This window comes from Vicugna pacos, chromosome 9 (genome assembly GCF_048564905.1).
Source record: "Vicugna pacos chromosome 9, VicPac4, whole genome shotgun sequence".
Lineage (NCBI taxonomy): Eukaryota > Metazoa > Chordata > Mammalia > Artiodactyla > Camelidae > Vicugna > Vicugna pacos.
Genome location: NC_132995.1, coordinates 75,567,789 through 75,583,557, shown reverse-complemented (window position 1 = coordinate 75,583,557; position 15,769 = coordinate 75,567,789). Strand labels below are relative to the sequence as shown.

The following is a 15,769-nucleotide window of genomic DNA, read 5'->3' as shown; positions in this document are numbered from 1 at the left end:
TACTAAGAATTGCAGTGGAGCAAAAGTACTTGGGAAGCTGCTACAACTTACTTGAACACTTGCAGTGTCTGTGGAGGTGAAATCATGTTTTAGTAACTGAATTGTCTACACTGTTTCCGTTTCTTTTATTTACTGATTTTCTCTCCCACACTGATTTTCAGGCCCCACATTGTGATGTTGTTCACCACATGGAGGTTTTTTAATTACAATGAGTGACATATCAGCCACACTGCAAAAATTTTTTATAAGAATAAAGCAGCCACCAGGTTATAACTAGTGTTCCTGTGGTTTCAGTGCAGAGGAAACTGTTGCTCACCTGAAACACTAAGACTTACACCGCTTTCACGTGCTGCAGAATTCCCGAAACTGTATGAACCTAAATGCCACGATCTCTGCAGTTCACATTGTAGACTGAGAGATACATTGAAAGTGGGGGTAAAGATACATATTCTTTCCCCCAAGGGCAAAAAAGTGCACATTCAGAAAAAAGAACTTTATGTAATTTGGAAGATTGGACGAACTCCCATATCCCAGTTTAACATGAGGAAGAGGAGTCAGCAAATATAGGTTTCTCTTCTGAGAATTGTTGATAAGGGTGAGGGAGAGACTGAACAATAACAATTTGTTTTGGATAAAAGAGACTTAAGCATGTTTGCAGGGTGTGGGGAAGGAGCTAATAAAAATATTCCGAAGCTGAGGGCAGGGTTGAGGGTATAAATGGTAGAATAGGGTCCCAGACAGGGCACAGGAACCAGGATCGTGGTCACGGGCAGGAGGTGCTTGGACAGGAGAGGGATGCTGCGTCTTCCAGGGCAGGAAGAAAAGAAGTAAGGAATAATGTAGCTACAGGTAAGTTTGTAAGCAGAAGGGAGATTTTTCAGTCACGTCTAACAACTTCATTTTCTGGTGAAGCAGGATGTGATGTTGTGTTTGAGTGAAGAGACGATGGCTGAGTGGTGGTAACAGAGTAGCCATTGAGAGTATCCAGAAAAGGACCTAACCAAGCACCAGAGGAAACTGACAAGTAGCACTGAGCACCCAGCTGAGGCCAGAGGTGAAGGATTTGTTGTGGGTGGGCCTGCGAAGTTCCCGTCCTCCTCGCACTCCCCTGCCCCCCAACAGCTTCCAGCCATCCTGCTGTAGGTGTGCAGGGAGCACCTTGCAGTGCTGGTCGCAGGTTGCAGTTTTGATGACTAGGAAGCTACGACCAGGATGCAGGAGGTTCGGAAGAGTGCTGAGGAGAGATTAGTGCAGGACCAGAGCCGGTGTAACTGGTAAAGGGGAATGGAGTCCTCTTGGGAGAAAACCGGTTGTCTCCCCTCCCAAAAGTCCCATCTTCAACTCGGACTTCTCTCCTAGGCTGCAGACCAAAGCTTTTTTGAGGGGTGAAGGGGGCTCTCCATTTGGACACCCCTCAGGCAGCTCACGCTCTCAGTTGGGAGACTGAGCTCGTCTTCCCTTTCATTTCTCCTGGTGGGACTTCCATCTTCCTAACTGCCCGGACTTGGAGTCGGACTTGGCTTTAGTGCTTCTCTCGCCCCGTGTCTACTTAGCCGCTCCAGTCCTGCCTTTCTGACGTCTCTTACTGGCGGTTTTCTCCCTTGCCACTGCCGCCAGCCCGCGTCGGGCTCCCGTCGCTTTCCGGGACCGCTGCAGGTACAGCCTTCCTGCACGGGCCTCCTTGCCATGTGCCCTCCTCCCGCGGCAAGAGTGCTCTCACTAAAACTTGCTTCTGGTCAGGGCAGGCTTTTGGTCAGAAACCTAGTGATTCCCTCCCTCCCATCATGTCATTTTGCTTGAAATTCAGGGCCCTCCTAAAGTGGCCCCAGCCTGTCTACCCAACTTGTTTCTCTTTTGTGTCCTTACATTGTATCCACTGACTGTTTCCCCAGACAGGCATCTCTGTTAGCTTGTATCTTTGTGAACTGCCCTTAAAATGCCTTTCCTTTCCCTTCCCCATGTTTGTCCTAGCCTTCAAGACCCACTTCAAATGTCTCTACCTCCTTAGAAGTCTCTCTTAACCCCCAGAGGTACAAATAACAGCTTCCTTCTCCAGATCCCTATAGATGAGACCTTTCTTTTGGACTGTGCTGTCTTCTGCTTTGTTACATAGTTATTTGTGTAAAGACCTCATTTCCTTTGCTATTCACTTTCTTCCAGCAGTGGAGTTAGCAAGTACAGCAAATGATCAGAACTGTACAAATTACTTCAATTCAAAAATTTAACAGTGGTTCTAAACACCGGTTATACATTAGAATCAAATAGGGTGCTTTTAAAAATTACTAATACCTGATTCAAATATTTTGATTGCTTGTTCTGGGGTGGGGTCTGGACATAGGTGTTTTTAAGTTCCCCAAGTGATTGTAGTTTGTGCAGACAGAACTGACAACCGCCACCCTCAATTCTAGCGCAGTTATCACTGTGCTAGATGAAAACACGCTAAGTCAGTTGATTCAGTGATGTCTGCCAGGAATAGCTCGCGTAGAGGTACCGCTTAGCTCTCTTGTACAGTCTCCATTAGTTTATGATGTTGGAAGATGCCGCTTGGCTGTCACAGAAAGGATGAATTAGAAACAACAGAATTGTCAGTTTTCATTGGCATGTTTTATCTTGTAATGACAGATTTCAAAAATTATTTGAAGAGCATATACGAGTGGGTCTTTGAAATCATAAAGTCTACTCAGTTCTTAAAATGAATCAGACATGTGAGCTTGTGTGGTATGGTGGTTAGAAGTGTAGACCCGTGGGAGTACTTCTGGGGTTACTTGCTCATCTCTTACCAACTTCGTGACCTTAAGAAAGTCACTTGAGCCTCACGTTGGAGTTAACACTTGCTGCAACTTAGCAGAAAGGTTGAAGACCAACAAATTGGTTTCATAAAGGAAAATTTCTTTTTATAAGCTTGGAAATCACTGTAGCTTCTTATGTTTGACTCATTGGTTGAGATCCTGCCACAAAGGGACTAACTGGGGAAAAGAACTGGCATTCTTCCAGGGAAACACTTAGAAAGCCACCCACCACCCAATTTAAAGTATCTGAACTTTAAACTCAACTCTGACCCCTTGGCATTTGTGTCCTTGTCAGAGTTAAAGCCACGTTTACTCTTTAGTTCAAAACACCCTCAGGAGCAGCCTTGGGAAGCGCTGTGAAGTAACTGCCTCTGCACACAGCTCGGTCCAGGTCATTTTATGGAAAAGGAAGAGCTTTCCTACAGGGGGGCTTTGGTTCTTTCCACGTCCCCGGGGTTATTGTGTTACTTGGGGGAGGAAGCTGGGGGCCCCAGATGAGACAAATGCTTTTAGAGAACCACCGGCAGAGCTGAGTCTTCTGCCTTCTCCCCACTGAGAAGCACACAGGTGGAAAAGAGTTATGTGAAAGATAAACCCTAAATAGATGAAAGTTTTCCCATTTGAAAGTTTATATTAGAAATTTTTTTTTAATATCTGAAAGAGGCATTTTGCAAAATGCCTTGGGTTTGTGTGAGCCCTCAGGTTTCTGAAAATAGCTGACATTTTGACCGCTGGGTTACTTGCTGGTCACAGCTCTGCTTTGTTTCAGTTCTGAGCGTCTGTTTGTGCAGACAGAGGTATTCTGGTGTAGTCCTCTATCACTTAGCACTTGTTCATGTAGAGGAGGAGGGAAAATCCCAGCTCACTTTTTTGAAGAAGGGAAAATATGGGTAATGTGCCAGTTGTCACTGCAGTGCAGGGAGGGGCAGTGCACCTTGAAGCGCAAGGTGGCTCTGTGACAGCACTGGTCTTAACCGTGTGCCCTGGGTAAGCCCCTTCCCCTGTCCAGAGGCTCAGAGGCTTCAGGTGTCGAAAGGAAGCCAGCTGGATAGGTCAAGACTAAATCACTCTAGAGAAAATTAAGTGGTCCTGCCTCTTCAGACAGAATCACGCCGTTAAACCTCATCCTTCAGAGTCTTCATTTCCTGGGGCCTCATCTGTCCCAGAAGACTTGTGTTTCTGTTCAATTCTAAGCCCCCAAGGTGTCAGGTACTGCAGCATCTGCTCTGTTTTCATTGGTAAAGTAACAAGCACGGTGCCTGCGCACATGAACACTGCGAATACTTCTTTTTGACAGAAACACTCCTCTCACCTTCTCCTTCCCAGCCCTGACTTCTGCAGGATGAGACAGTGAGTGCTAAAATGTTCCTTAAGCCCAGCGCTGCCTTTCCGCAGCCTGTGTGTTCATCACCTTTATGCGTGGTGATCAGCAGCACAGGGTTCCCTCCTACAGCAGAACTCTGTGTGAACCCAGCGATTTCTCAAATCTGATAGGTACAGAGAAGTGTGGCTTTTCACTTCCTGTCCCTTCCTCCAACCCCAAACCATAATGAAGCACGCTTTCTGGTGGCATTTATTCACACAGATACTCTCGCAGCATTTTCTTCACGTAAGAGCACGTTGAACATGAGGAGGGCAGTTCAGCGTCATTCCACAGCAGCCTACCAGTTTGATTCTACAAGTTTGGAAATCACTACTGAACACTCAGGAAACTCTCTAAGAGCTATTCCTCCTAGTGCGGAGGGTCAAGCTGAGGGATGTCTGTGCCATATCACTGAAGGCAGGTGCCTGGTGTGATCTTCACGCCTGTCAGCAGGTCATTCAGGAAAGGGCAGATCAGGCCACACCGTGACCTGCAGCGTCCCAGGGCTGCGCTGCACACTCCCTAGTGGATGAGGGCAGCGAACAAAGCCATAGGGACCCAGCAGGGAAGGTATTTAAAGTCCAGGCCTTTACTTGGACAGCTGCCTTGTATCGCACTGCAGGCGGTGGGTAACCAAGAGTCCCGTCAGCTGTCGCCTCCATCGTTCAGTAAAGCTCACCTTTAACTCTTCTTACTGCTTTCTCTGCTGATAGGAAACAAACCATGACTCAAAATCAAAGGTGACTTACTTCTGAGACTTAATCCTTATATCCAAGGACTTATAAAAAGACTACTTTTAATTTAAAAAAAAATCTCTCTCCTGCTTCAGTTGCCAAACTTTGAAACCCCTTTTCCTTCTGTGCATGATTCCTGTCAGCCAGATGCTGTTTGGTGGCTCGGGGGAGCATGCGGAGGGTACCTGTGCTGACCTGACTCCCAGCCCCTGCTTTGATGTGGAGCAGATGTGCAGCACTCAGCCAATACCGGCCTTATCATAGGATGCAGTTTGACACTTGGCTTTTGGCTTTTGTTGTCACGCCACTTACCATATGGCGAAGAGCTGGTTACAGGAGGCTGCCTGCCTTTCCAGAACACAGACTCCAGTCAGGAGCTTTCACGAGAAGTTTCCTCCGCCGTTTGTGAGTTACGCACTGCAAGTTGTTATGTCGTTTTTTTCATTGTATTCCCCAGCACACCAGCTTTCTGTGGTGAAGCATCCTTCTGGTGTCACCATCAGAGGTTTTTATTCACACTTTAAAAAGTACTTGAAGGAAATAAACAGAAACATAAAAATCTTTTATTTCGACTTACTGCCAATCACATTTTCTGTTGATTATTTTAAAGGTATTTCCTACATAAAACACATTGTTAAGTACCAACTGTGAAATATTTCTGGTTTTTATTCACATTGAGTAGTTATTTGGGCCCAGTTTATTGTGGTTTTCTTTGATATTCACACTTAGAAGTTGCAGGACTGGAACAGAGGTTTGAGTCCCTTTCAATATATAATAAGGTGGGAGTTATTTAATGAAAAAGTTAAACAGGTAAGTGATTGGCATGTCATAACTAATAGTGTACAGATAAAAGATTAAGAGGAAAGGAAGAGCCTGGGACTCAATTTAACAAAAAGACGGGGGTGGTGTTTGATAAGATGAGATTGTCCTTTGAAGATAACTTAGACGTGTGAAAGATTTCACTTCATGATACCTTTTTCTGAAGGTATGTTATGTTTTGAAGGAATGAATTTGAACTACATACATATATGTTCTCGGGCCCTGCATTTTAGGAAATTGAGAAGCTAGACGTGGGCGTATGGAGAAGAACACCAGACTGGATGAGCAGCAGTCAGATGGCGTCTGTTAGGAAAGATTAGAAGAACTTGGAATTAATTGAGAATCATTTTCAAGAATATGAAGGAGTAATTTTTAAGAGCTGGCCCCAAAAGAGTTCTATGAATGAGAAAATAAAATTCTGCAAGGAACATTTAGATTACATATAAGGAACAATGTCCAGGATTTAAAGAGTATTAACCACTTCAACATGCTGCACATGGAGGTACAGAACCCCCTCCTTCAAGATCGTGGAGGTCGTTTAGTAGCTGTCTCGTGTGGAGGTAACACGTCAGTCCACCACGAAAGGATCTTGGGTCCCGTCTCTTAGATCGTTTAACCCTTCATGAGAGGAGGCTAAAAGGGAGTATAGATTCCAGAACAGCTGGGCCCTCGTTTTGCGGCTACGTTCTGTTACTTCCATTGACCTAAAAAAGAGTAAGATCACAGCGCACTCAGGACCGTGAGAACGGCCGGGAGCACACAGATGCAGGCCCACGTTAGTCAGATGGTAGAAATCCTGAATCGCTCCTCCTCTCGGCGAAGCAAATCTCATGTCCTTTAGAGAGGAAAGCACTTCCTTGCCTGGCACGTGTGAGCCATGAGGCTGAAGCGCTCCTGCTCCCGGGGAGGCCGCCCGGTCCCCTCTGCTGGGCCGGGTGAAGGCGGGCCGCGGCCCCTGCTCACGCTCGGCCGGCACTGAGCTTCAGGACGAGCGGCAGTGAGGTGGGGGCGCAGAAGCAGTGGTAGCTCTTGGTTTAATGTTTGGCCTACCTGATGGGTCCGAAGCCCACGTCACCTCACCGGCAGCCGTTCTGAGCGATTCCGGCAGGGGGCTGCCACCGCGAGCGAGCAGGGCAGTCACGGAAATGCTGACTCCCTTCTTCATCTAAAATGAGAGGAGGAACATTTCATGAAGAAAACGTATTTCAGTGAGCACAGTGAGTCGGTGGCTGCTTGAGCTGTTTCCACACTCAGCAAGTCGTTACTGATCAGCTGCGGTGCGCCAGGCCCGAGGGAGACAGCGAGCGAGTCGCTGCCGTCGTGACCGTCGTCTCCTTTCGGATGGGATGTAGGTGGTAAACAAGCCAGCAGGTAATAGAATGAGAAGACAGTGAGGACCACGGAGCCAAGCGCAACCAAGCAGGGCGAGCGTGAGGTGGGCCTCAGGCGGGAGCGGTGACTTTTAGACAAAACTGAATTAGAGGCCTGGGGGACGCGCGTCCCTGGGAAAGAAAACAGCCAGTCCTAAAGTGGGAACAGACTGAGCGCGGGCGCCGCTGCGGCGGGGGTGTTCAGTTTGGCTGGAGGGGGGTAAGCCAGGGAAGGCCCTCCCCCCAACTGCAGGGTCTTGTGGGGTATTTTGGGGTTTCTTCAAGCATCTTCCATACTTCAGTGATCCAGGGTTCAAGAGACCTTTGACAGAGCGGACCCTGAATGTAGAGCCAGGTGGTTCCTTTGGTTTCTCATCTCCTGCTGTAACTGCTCCCATCATCCGACTTCTAGTGCAGCATTCTATTAGCGACTGAGTTACTCACTTTAAATTAAAATCGGTGCATAATTACGTCTTCTGGTGTAAGAGTGGGCAGACCTTCTGTAAAGGGCCAGACTGTAAACATTTCCAGCTCTGCTGTCCTGCAGGCCCAGCCACTCAGCTCTGCTGTCGCAGCTCGGGAGCAGCTATGGGATTTATAAGTAAGTGGGTGTGGCTGCTCTACAGCTTGTTAGAGAAACAGGCAGCGAGCCAGGCCGGTCCCCGCACCGTCGCTGGTGCAGGCTGTTACAGTGCACTGAGGAGCAGCAGTGGGGAAGCAGCGGTTCCAGCTCCACCGTCCACCAAATTCCACGTCAAGAGAACGGGCCTGTGGGAAGTACGAAGACGGGTGACTGTAACTTAACCCCAGTCTAATACCAGTCTGGTTGATGACAAAAATACACGCAACTAACAATATATACTTTTATTTTATTTGAAATATTTAAAAGGATATATTCATGTGATAGGAACAGGGGAAATAAAAAGCCCAAAGAAATCTGATTCCTCGTATAAGTAGTTATGAAAGCAGGAGGAGACTTAATCTGATCCGTGAGAGAGGATTGTGGCGGCAGCGTGGAGGCTGTGGCAGCAGCGTGGAGACTGGGCGGGAGTGGGGGACCACCTAGGAAGGGGCAGCTGTGATCCAAGCAAGACATAACTGACCTGAACAGGACAGGGACAGCAAGAATGGAGGAGGTGAAACAGGTTCAAGAGGCGCCTCAGAGGAGGCAGCAGAGCTTGGCAGCTGGCTGGACAGAGAACACTAGGAGTCAAAGAGTTATTACAGTGACTGCGGTTTCTAACACTAGAGGCTTTGATGAAAGTGAGAGGTCAGGATTTCAGGTTCGAGCCTAAGGTATGTGAGGTGCCCTCGGACGCCCAAGGGGAGAAATACCCCAGGAGAGAAGTTAGAGGTTGGCACCATTGATAACCGAAGCCGTGAGATGGGACGTAGTGCAGAAGGAGGGTCTGTGTGAACCCTTAGGTCAGACCTATGATTATTAATGGGCTGGTAAACAAAGAGATGCCAGCAGGATCACAAAGATTCAGGGCTAGGAGGAGGACTGCAACAGAGCGCACCTCAAAAGCCGGAGGAGGGGGCTCCTAGGGGAGGAGGAAGTGACCAAGGACATCACGCACTGCAGGGTCAGCTGGGGAGGGGACTGAGGAAAGGCTTTCAGACGCGGCGATTAAGAGACCATTATTGACCCGAAAAGAGCAGCTCCAGTAACAGACCTTCGCCCGCTTGCCCTTGGGCCTGGTTCTGAGCACACAGGGGGACTGCTGCCTGTTCTTTGTGCTCTCCACAGTCACTGCTAACGAAAGCAGGTGCTGGACAGAGCCCTGTCTCCGGCTCCACGCGGCGCGCCTCTCCATCAGATGGGTGCTCAAGCCCCGCTCAGCCGGGACACCTAGCACTGGGCGGCGTGTACCCTGAAAAGACTCCTGCAGTTTATTAGCAGTGGCAACAACCAGCTCTTACCATTGACCAAAACCGTAACCGACTGGTAAAACATTAAGGTCTTGCCTTGGACTCATCTGTGCAGGCAGGAATGAAGCCTCTCACTGCGGAGATGACACAGAACTGGCAAGTGTCCAGGGAGCAGTCCGTCTGGAAGAGCGGCAGAGTGGGCAGAGTAGCCAGCTGCTGTTAAGTAATAAACGTGTTGAAGTAGACGAGCCAGAGAATCTGGAAGCGTAGATTATATACAGCCCTTATTTAACTTTGAATGTAAATTGCTTTCTAGACAGAAGAAATCATAATTCATTTGAGTGAATCATTCATAAAATTATACTGCGAGATTTTCAGGGTTCAGCACCTTTCTTGACATATATTCATTATGACTTTATAACTTGTCAAAACCACCCTTTATTTTTATATTTGTGAGCCTGGTTTCTAGGGAGGACAATTTAAAAAGAGAAATACAGTTTTTACATGACTCTCTCCTGCATGTACTCTAGAGCCACACAGTAACTACTAGCATATGTGTTCACTTACACTTCTGCTTGTTCCATGAAGGGTTTAAGTCCATTTAAAGTGTTTAGAAAGCTATCTATTACTTACGATGTCACTTAAGAAATTATGTATTTCTAATGACCATTACAATCTGTGTTAGGGACTGGGGGGTAGGGAAAGAGAAGTCTTTTCAGTTGAAGATTAGAGAGGAAACACAAGGGAAAAAATGAGATCAAAGGAAGTCTCATTGGCTAACTTTCCAGGAGCATAATTACGCAACAACACTTAGGGCTCACGTGTTAAGAGCAGTCAGGAAACCCCGGCTCCAGAAGCCTAGGGGTTGCTGTCTATCTGCCTGAAGACTTGCTGCAGAAACCCCAGGCCCCAGACTGACACTCGGTCTCCTAGCAGACGCCAGGCCTTGTGTGATTTCCTTCTGCCTGCCAGCCGCTGGCCAGTGTTATATTTGTAATCCTCTAGTTCTCTAAGGCAAATTTAAACCGTGTTGCTTCTGCATGTTCATCGAGGGCACAGTACACATCAGTCGGACACGTAAAGACTAAATTTACACAGTGCTCTACAGCCCAGGAAAGCTTGCGTATTAGCCCCAAGCGGGGCTTTTTGAGATTGCTGTCGAGACTCAGAGCCCTGATGTGCAGCTTGCTGTCTCTGTGACCTTGGGGAAGGTACTTCGACTTCTGTGCCTTATTTCCTCGCCCATAAAGTGAGAATAATATGTACCCCTCAGCATCATAGTGCAGTTCAAGGAGCAAATCCACGCTCAGAGCAAGAACACAGTAGAACTCCTCGTCAGCACGTGATGTGAGTTACTATGATTGTCATCATGGTTGATTTTTTAAAACCCTGTTTATCTACAGTATCCCACTTGGCTTTGCAATGATAACACTTAAGGAACTTAAGTAATATCAGTCCCATTTTATAGGTAGACCCTCAGGCTTTGGTGTTGCTCAGAATCACAGTGAGCGTTCCTGGCAGAGTGAGGATTAGAACTGTGCTGTAGACAGAACGCCCTCAGGCTTGCGGTGGACTGGGGAGCGAGTAGGTTTTGTCTCAGGAGCCAGCTCTGGACAGTTGCAGGGGTTGCTCAGAGCGCTCAGGCCCCAGCTCATGAAGAAAAGATCGCTCGATTGATGAGCAGTGTCTGTCGTGGGCTTGCGAGCATCAGCGTTGCTTTCCTTTTTCTTTTTACTTCTGGCTGAAGTTTCTCGTTTACCCTAGTCTCTTTTTATGAACAAAATGTTTAGGTAAATTTGAACATACCTATAATGAAGTTACTTATAGAATAATTTTAGCCTTGTAAGTTTGCTAGGTAAGTTGTTACTATCCCCAGAATATTTTCTAGCTATGGCGATCAATAGAACCGCTCTCTTACAATGTGTTTCTCTGTAACGTCCGTCATTTTCTGTTCTCATATGGGCATGCAGATTGAGAGATCTAGTAGTCCCCATTTATTTCTAATTTGAAACATATTAATGGCACTTTGAAAAGTGACTAAGAAAACTCTGTTTTCATAGATGAACCAAACACTAGCCTCTTTGAAAATCAGAGAAACTGTTTTGGATGTATCGTGTAATCACTACTTTTAAAACACACAAAAGCTAGGTTTCTGTGGCCTTGACACCTGATCTGCCTGCTCTGACCTTGTTTTTAGCCACTGTTATCCCCTCCCCAGTATCCTTGGTCTTACTGTGGGGAAGCAGCAACTTAATATTTTAAATGTTGACATCACGTAAGTGTGGGAAAAGCCAACAGAGCTGACTTCTGGGTTCCAGTTTGTCTGCAGGCAAATGCCTCAGGGAAAGCTGGCCTCAGCCACCTACAGGTTCACCCACGTGCCCAGCTTGGGCTTGGCCCGAGAAGGTGTGGGTAGTCCTGTTTCCCCGTGTGAACTACCTTTGAGGGATATTTTAAAAGCTCATGAAGTGTGTGAACCTGGTACTCCACCCACTAGCCGTAAAGAAACGGGAGAGACGGGGAAGGGATCAGTGCTTCTCCTGGGCACAACTCTGGATTTCACTGGACTGTTGGAGTCACCTAGCTTCCAATTCTTGCTAAATTACCTTCAGGGATATAGAGTCAAAGTCTAGGTCATCTCTGGGCAATTCTGACAAGTTACTCCTTTTCCTTCTGCATTTGGTATGAGATGGCTAAGCAAGGAAGAAATCTCTCAGAAAGTGACATTTCTCATTCCACACTCACTACTGCAGAATTGCTCTGCTCTGATTTCTTGAGCTGTATTGATTTAAATTGGAGAGTTATTTTATTTATATTTGATGTGCCCAGTGGCAATGACCAGGGTTAATAAGCATGTGGAAGAGCTTTGTGAGAAGTATAGACTATTTGAGGAAAAAAAGAATTTTCATCCAAAAAACTTTCCAGAATGTACTTGCAAAGGCTCTGTGAAGGATGCTCTCTGAAAATTAAACAAATTTGTGGAAAGCAGTCTGCAGTCTTTGCGACTAGATTATTGTTCACTTTCTAAAAATTATGCTTACCAGTCGCATTCAATGAAAATTACTTTTTAAGAACCTGTAATATGCAGTCAGTCTTTAAAAGTATTTACTGGAAATGGTTAGAGAAGAAAGCATTGTATTCCTTGAGAAGTTTGTATTAAGTGCCTTATAAGACGTTACTTCATCTATTTAGAGTTTTAAAATTTTTAAAAATACTGTTCAAGTTTCATTCAAAATGTAATCTTGTTTATTGTCTTTTTTTCAGGTGATATAACCAAACAGTCGGTATAAATTATGTGTTTGTTGTTAATGCAATTCTCAGCTCTGAGCTTCTCTACATAACCTCTTTTCCCCACGTGGAAAGACTTAATTTTTGGAGCAGAATTCTGGTAGTTTTGCCGGCCTGCTGAAGAACACGTTATCGATCAAGGCTTTTAGGCTTCTTTCTGTACTTAACAACATGTTTGCTCTTTCAGCCTTTTCCTGAGATTTCTCTTCAGCTTTAGTAAAGCCTTCTCTCTGGGAATTTTGGTAAATCAGAGACTTCATTATCCTCACAGAAGCCCCCCTGCCACGTTAAAGACGGGAGCCCCTTCGTCCGTCCCATTCCTTCGATGTGCATTTAATATTTTCGTCTTTTAGGCTGACCTCGACTCTTGGAATTCAGAAGCATTCTCAAGAAAACGTGGCGTTTACACAGTTTATCACCAGCCTGCTCAGAGAATTTCATTTAAGGAGTGAGGACCTTGAAAGTCTAACCGTCACATTTAGAACCAGCTGTCGGCCAGAATGGTGCGTTGACTGTGTTACTTTGGGTTGGTTTTTCCTCATTTGCTGCCTGTTTGGATTCTGTTTTCACACTGGAAATTTTGAAACCCAAGTAGACCCCTCCAGGTGTCGCCAGCTCGCTAAGTCCCCGAACGCGGTGTCCCTGCGTCCTCAGCGGCCCCAGCCGCTTCCTGCTCTCTTGTTACCCTGTGCCCCGCGCTTGTTGTTACTCCTCCTTTATAGGCGACCACAGGTGGTTCTGTTCCTTGCAATCCAGGAAACTCCCCGCTGTCAGCTTCATGCTCAGATCTAGGCCCTCCCGTCGTGCACGTCCCAGCTGCTGAGTCTCTTCCCAGGAAGTAGCAGTTTACTTGAACCAGACGCCCTCAGTGCCCACTGGGGATCGCCTCACCCTGCTCCCCTTGTCAGCCCACCAGCACCTGGGGCATCTCATGTGCGGACAAGCAGGTGGATGCACACGTCCAGCTCTGCTAACCCTGACCCCACTCCCAGATTCGTGGCCCTCGCCTACTATCCCAGGTTCTCGCCTCTTTAAGAGCGGCCCAGCAGTGTGTCTCCTCCCTCATCCTGCCTTAGTCACAACTCTCCGTCTCTGCCTGCCCTCGCTTTTCATTACACATACTTTCAAGTGCTCAGATAGGTATTGATTTAATGTTATGTTTGAAGAAATTCGTTCTAAACTACAAGTGAGACCATCTTTGGGAGCTTTTCTTTACCTTTCAATTATTTTTTAAATTACAAAAGCAACACACGCTTTTATTAAAATTAAACAGTAAAGAACTGCATGTATAATTTTAAAAACCAAAATCCCCTCTCACTTCTGCTTCTAATCCTGTCTTCTTCCTAGAAGCACACTAATGATCTGTCATTTTGGATGTTCTTATTTGAATTTTTGTTTAAAAAAAGACTTATCAAGCAAACCTTTAAATCTATGAGAAGGGTATTCGAGAAAGGTATTTTGACAGGCAAGGAGGAACAGCACCATCCCTCTACTGAACTTGAGAGAAAACAGAACATAAGGAATCAGCACTGTCTCTGCCTCCCGACTTAGACCTAGAGACCTCCTCAAACCTCCCTGCTCCCCTGAGGAGGGAACCTGTAACACGAAGGCTTTTTCTTAGGCAGTGAGCTCAGGTTGGCCGCTGTAAGCTTCAGTTCAGAGGTCCTCCTAAGAATATAGTGAGGTTGGAATTTTTTGTTTTATTGAGCTTTGAGTACAGAAGATTGAATTAATCATACTCTTCAGTTCATGACACCCTCTCTCCGTTGGTCGAAAGACTGCTTTTCCAGGTAGATTGAGAACAAGGAGCGCCTAGCCAGAGGCCCTTCCGGGGCTGCTTTAATGAGTAGGTACCAATTAAGAACCATTTTTAATTAGCATATTTAATGTTTGTATGTAAACAAGTGGTGTTAAAGAACTTTCAACAGTAGGTGTTTAAGTGGACTTGGCAGTTCTCCTGTGATCATTGTTTAGTTACTTTATTTGTATAAGTAAGCGAAGGGAGACCTGTGCCCAGATTTGTCAGTATTATAAGGGATTTTGAATGAATGAGGCCCGATTACGTAATTTTCCATAGAGAAATGGAGATGGTTGTGAGTAGGTAGATGGGTTTTTTTCCGTTTGTGTGAGCTTTGTAAACCTTGGTTCACAGGATTATTCGTGTGTAATGTCTCACAGCCTTTACAAGATCAGACCACTACTAGCTAGCGTGTGTCATTATGCTTTCAGTTGCAAATAACGAAAGAAATCCCGCTCAAGCTGGCTCTTTTTATGGTAGTATGCTAGTTATCTCTTGCTGCCTAACAAATTACTGTGAAATTTAGAGGCTTAAAACAGCAAACAGTTTTTAATCTCAGAGTTTCTGTGAGTCGGGGATCTGGACAGTTTAGCGTAGGGCCTCTCCCTGAGCCACCTGCCAGGCTGTTACGGCATCTGGAGGCTCAGCTGGAGGAGGAGTCCCTTCCAGATTCACGCATGTGGTTGTTGGCAAGATTTAGTGCCTCACAGGCTGGTGAAATCAGGGCCTCAGTTTCTGTCTATTGTCCAGAGCCCTCTCCCAGTTACTTGGCAAATGGTCGTCTCCATAGTGTGCCTCTCCGCTCGACACGTGGCTTCTCCCAGAGTGAGCAAGTGAGGGGGAAGCCTCGGTCTTCCGTGACTAATCTCAGGAGTGGCACCCGTCACCTCTGCCGTAATCCGTGCCCAGTCAGAAACTAATCGCTAGGTTCGCCCGCACGTGAGGTGAGAGGACGTGTGAGGGATCTTTGAGGGCCAGCTGAGAAGCTCTACAGGGGGCAGAATCGTTCAGTAGTTCCTAGCTTGGGAGCACATCACACTGTCCTAGTGAGTCTGGAACTTTTCACACTGATTGAGGGCACCCCTGAACTAATCCGCGTGGCCATGAAAATGCTCTCAACTAACTCAGTCGTTCTAGCAAGGAATGGAGGAGAGAGAAGAGGGTATTTTTTTGTTTTTTTGACCTAGACCTATCACAGCCCACCCCCTGAGCTCAATCTGAAGCTGGGTTTATTCTACCCACATCATCACTGCTACATAACGGGGAAATGGAATGTATGTGGGAGGGTAACATAGTGTTCCCAAAAGCTGCTAAAATGTTTTAGATGTTTTATTCAGATTGTCCTTTTTGTTTCACAGGTATAATCCATGAAAGCCGCATAGATGACCCTATATTCACCATTTCTGGAATTCTAGCCACAGTAATTGTGTGGTGGTGACTGACAGTAGCTGTAACTGTACCGAGTGATTTCCCCAGACAGAGGAGAACTATTCCAACCAGGACAAGCAAGACCTTGCGTTCTAGCTATAAGACACAGAATTTTTATTTATTTGAAAATGAAAGTTGAAATCTTAAATTGAAAAGGAATATAATGATCTGTTATGTTTTCTAGATGAGTCCAGCCATCATATCAGTTGACCAGAAAATTGAGAAAATTTCCATGTTAGCCTCACAGTCTGACTCTAGATTCTAAAGAACAGTAAAGAATCAGGTCAATAAATACAATTTAAGATGAA

At 46.1% G+C, this 15,769-nt stretch overlaps 1 protein-coding gene across 3 annotated transcripts in view; it reads left to right on the top strand.

The window, feature by feature from the left end:
- Positions 1 to 15,769, top strand: part of RPAP2 (RNA polymerase II associated protein 2) — a 69,926-nt gene extending 54,157 nt beyond the window's left edge. For 2 of the 3 annotated variants that reach the window (XM_031680451.2, XM_006197322.4), the window contains 2 exons: positions 12,589 to 12,738; positions 15,392 to 15,769. In XM_031680451.2, coding sequence (XP_031536311.2) covers positions 12,589 to 12,738; positions 15,392 to 15,404 — 163 coding nt within the window. In that variant the 3' untranslated portion in view covers positions 15,405 to 15,769. Of the gene's footprint in view, positions 1 to 5,029; positions 5,328 to 12,588; positions 12,739 to 15,391 lie in introns of those variants that run through there. The other variant, XM_072968227.1, reaches the window with a different exon arrangement.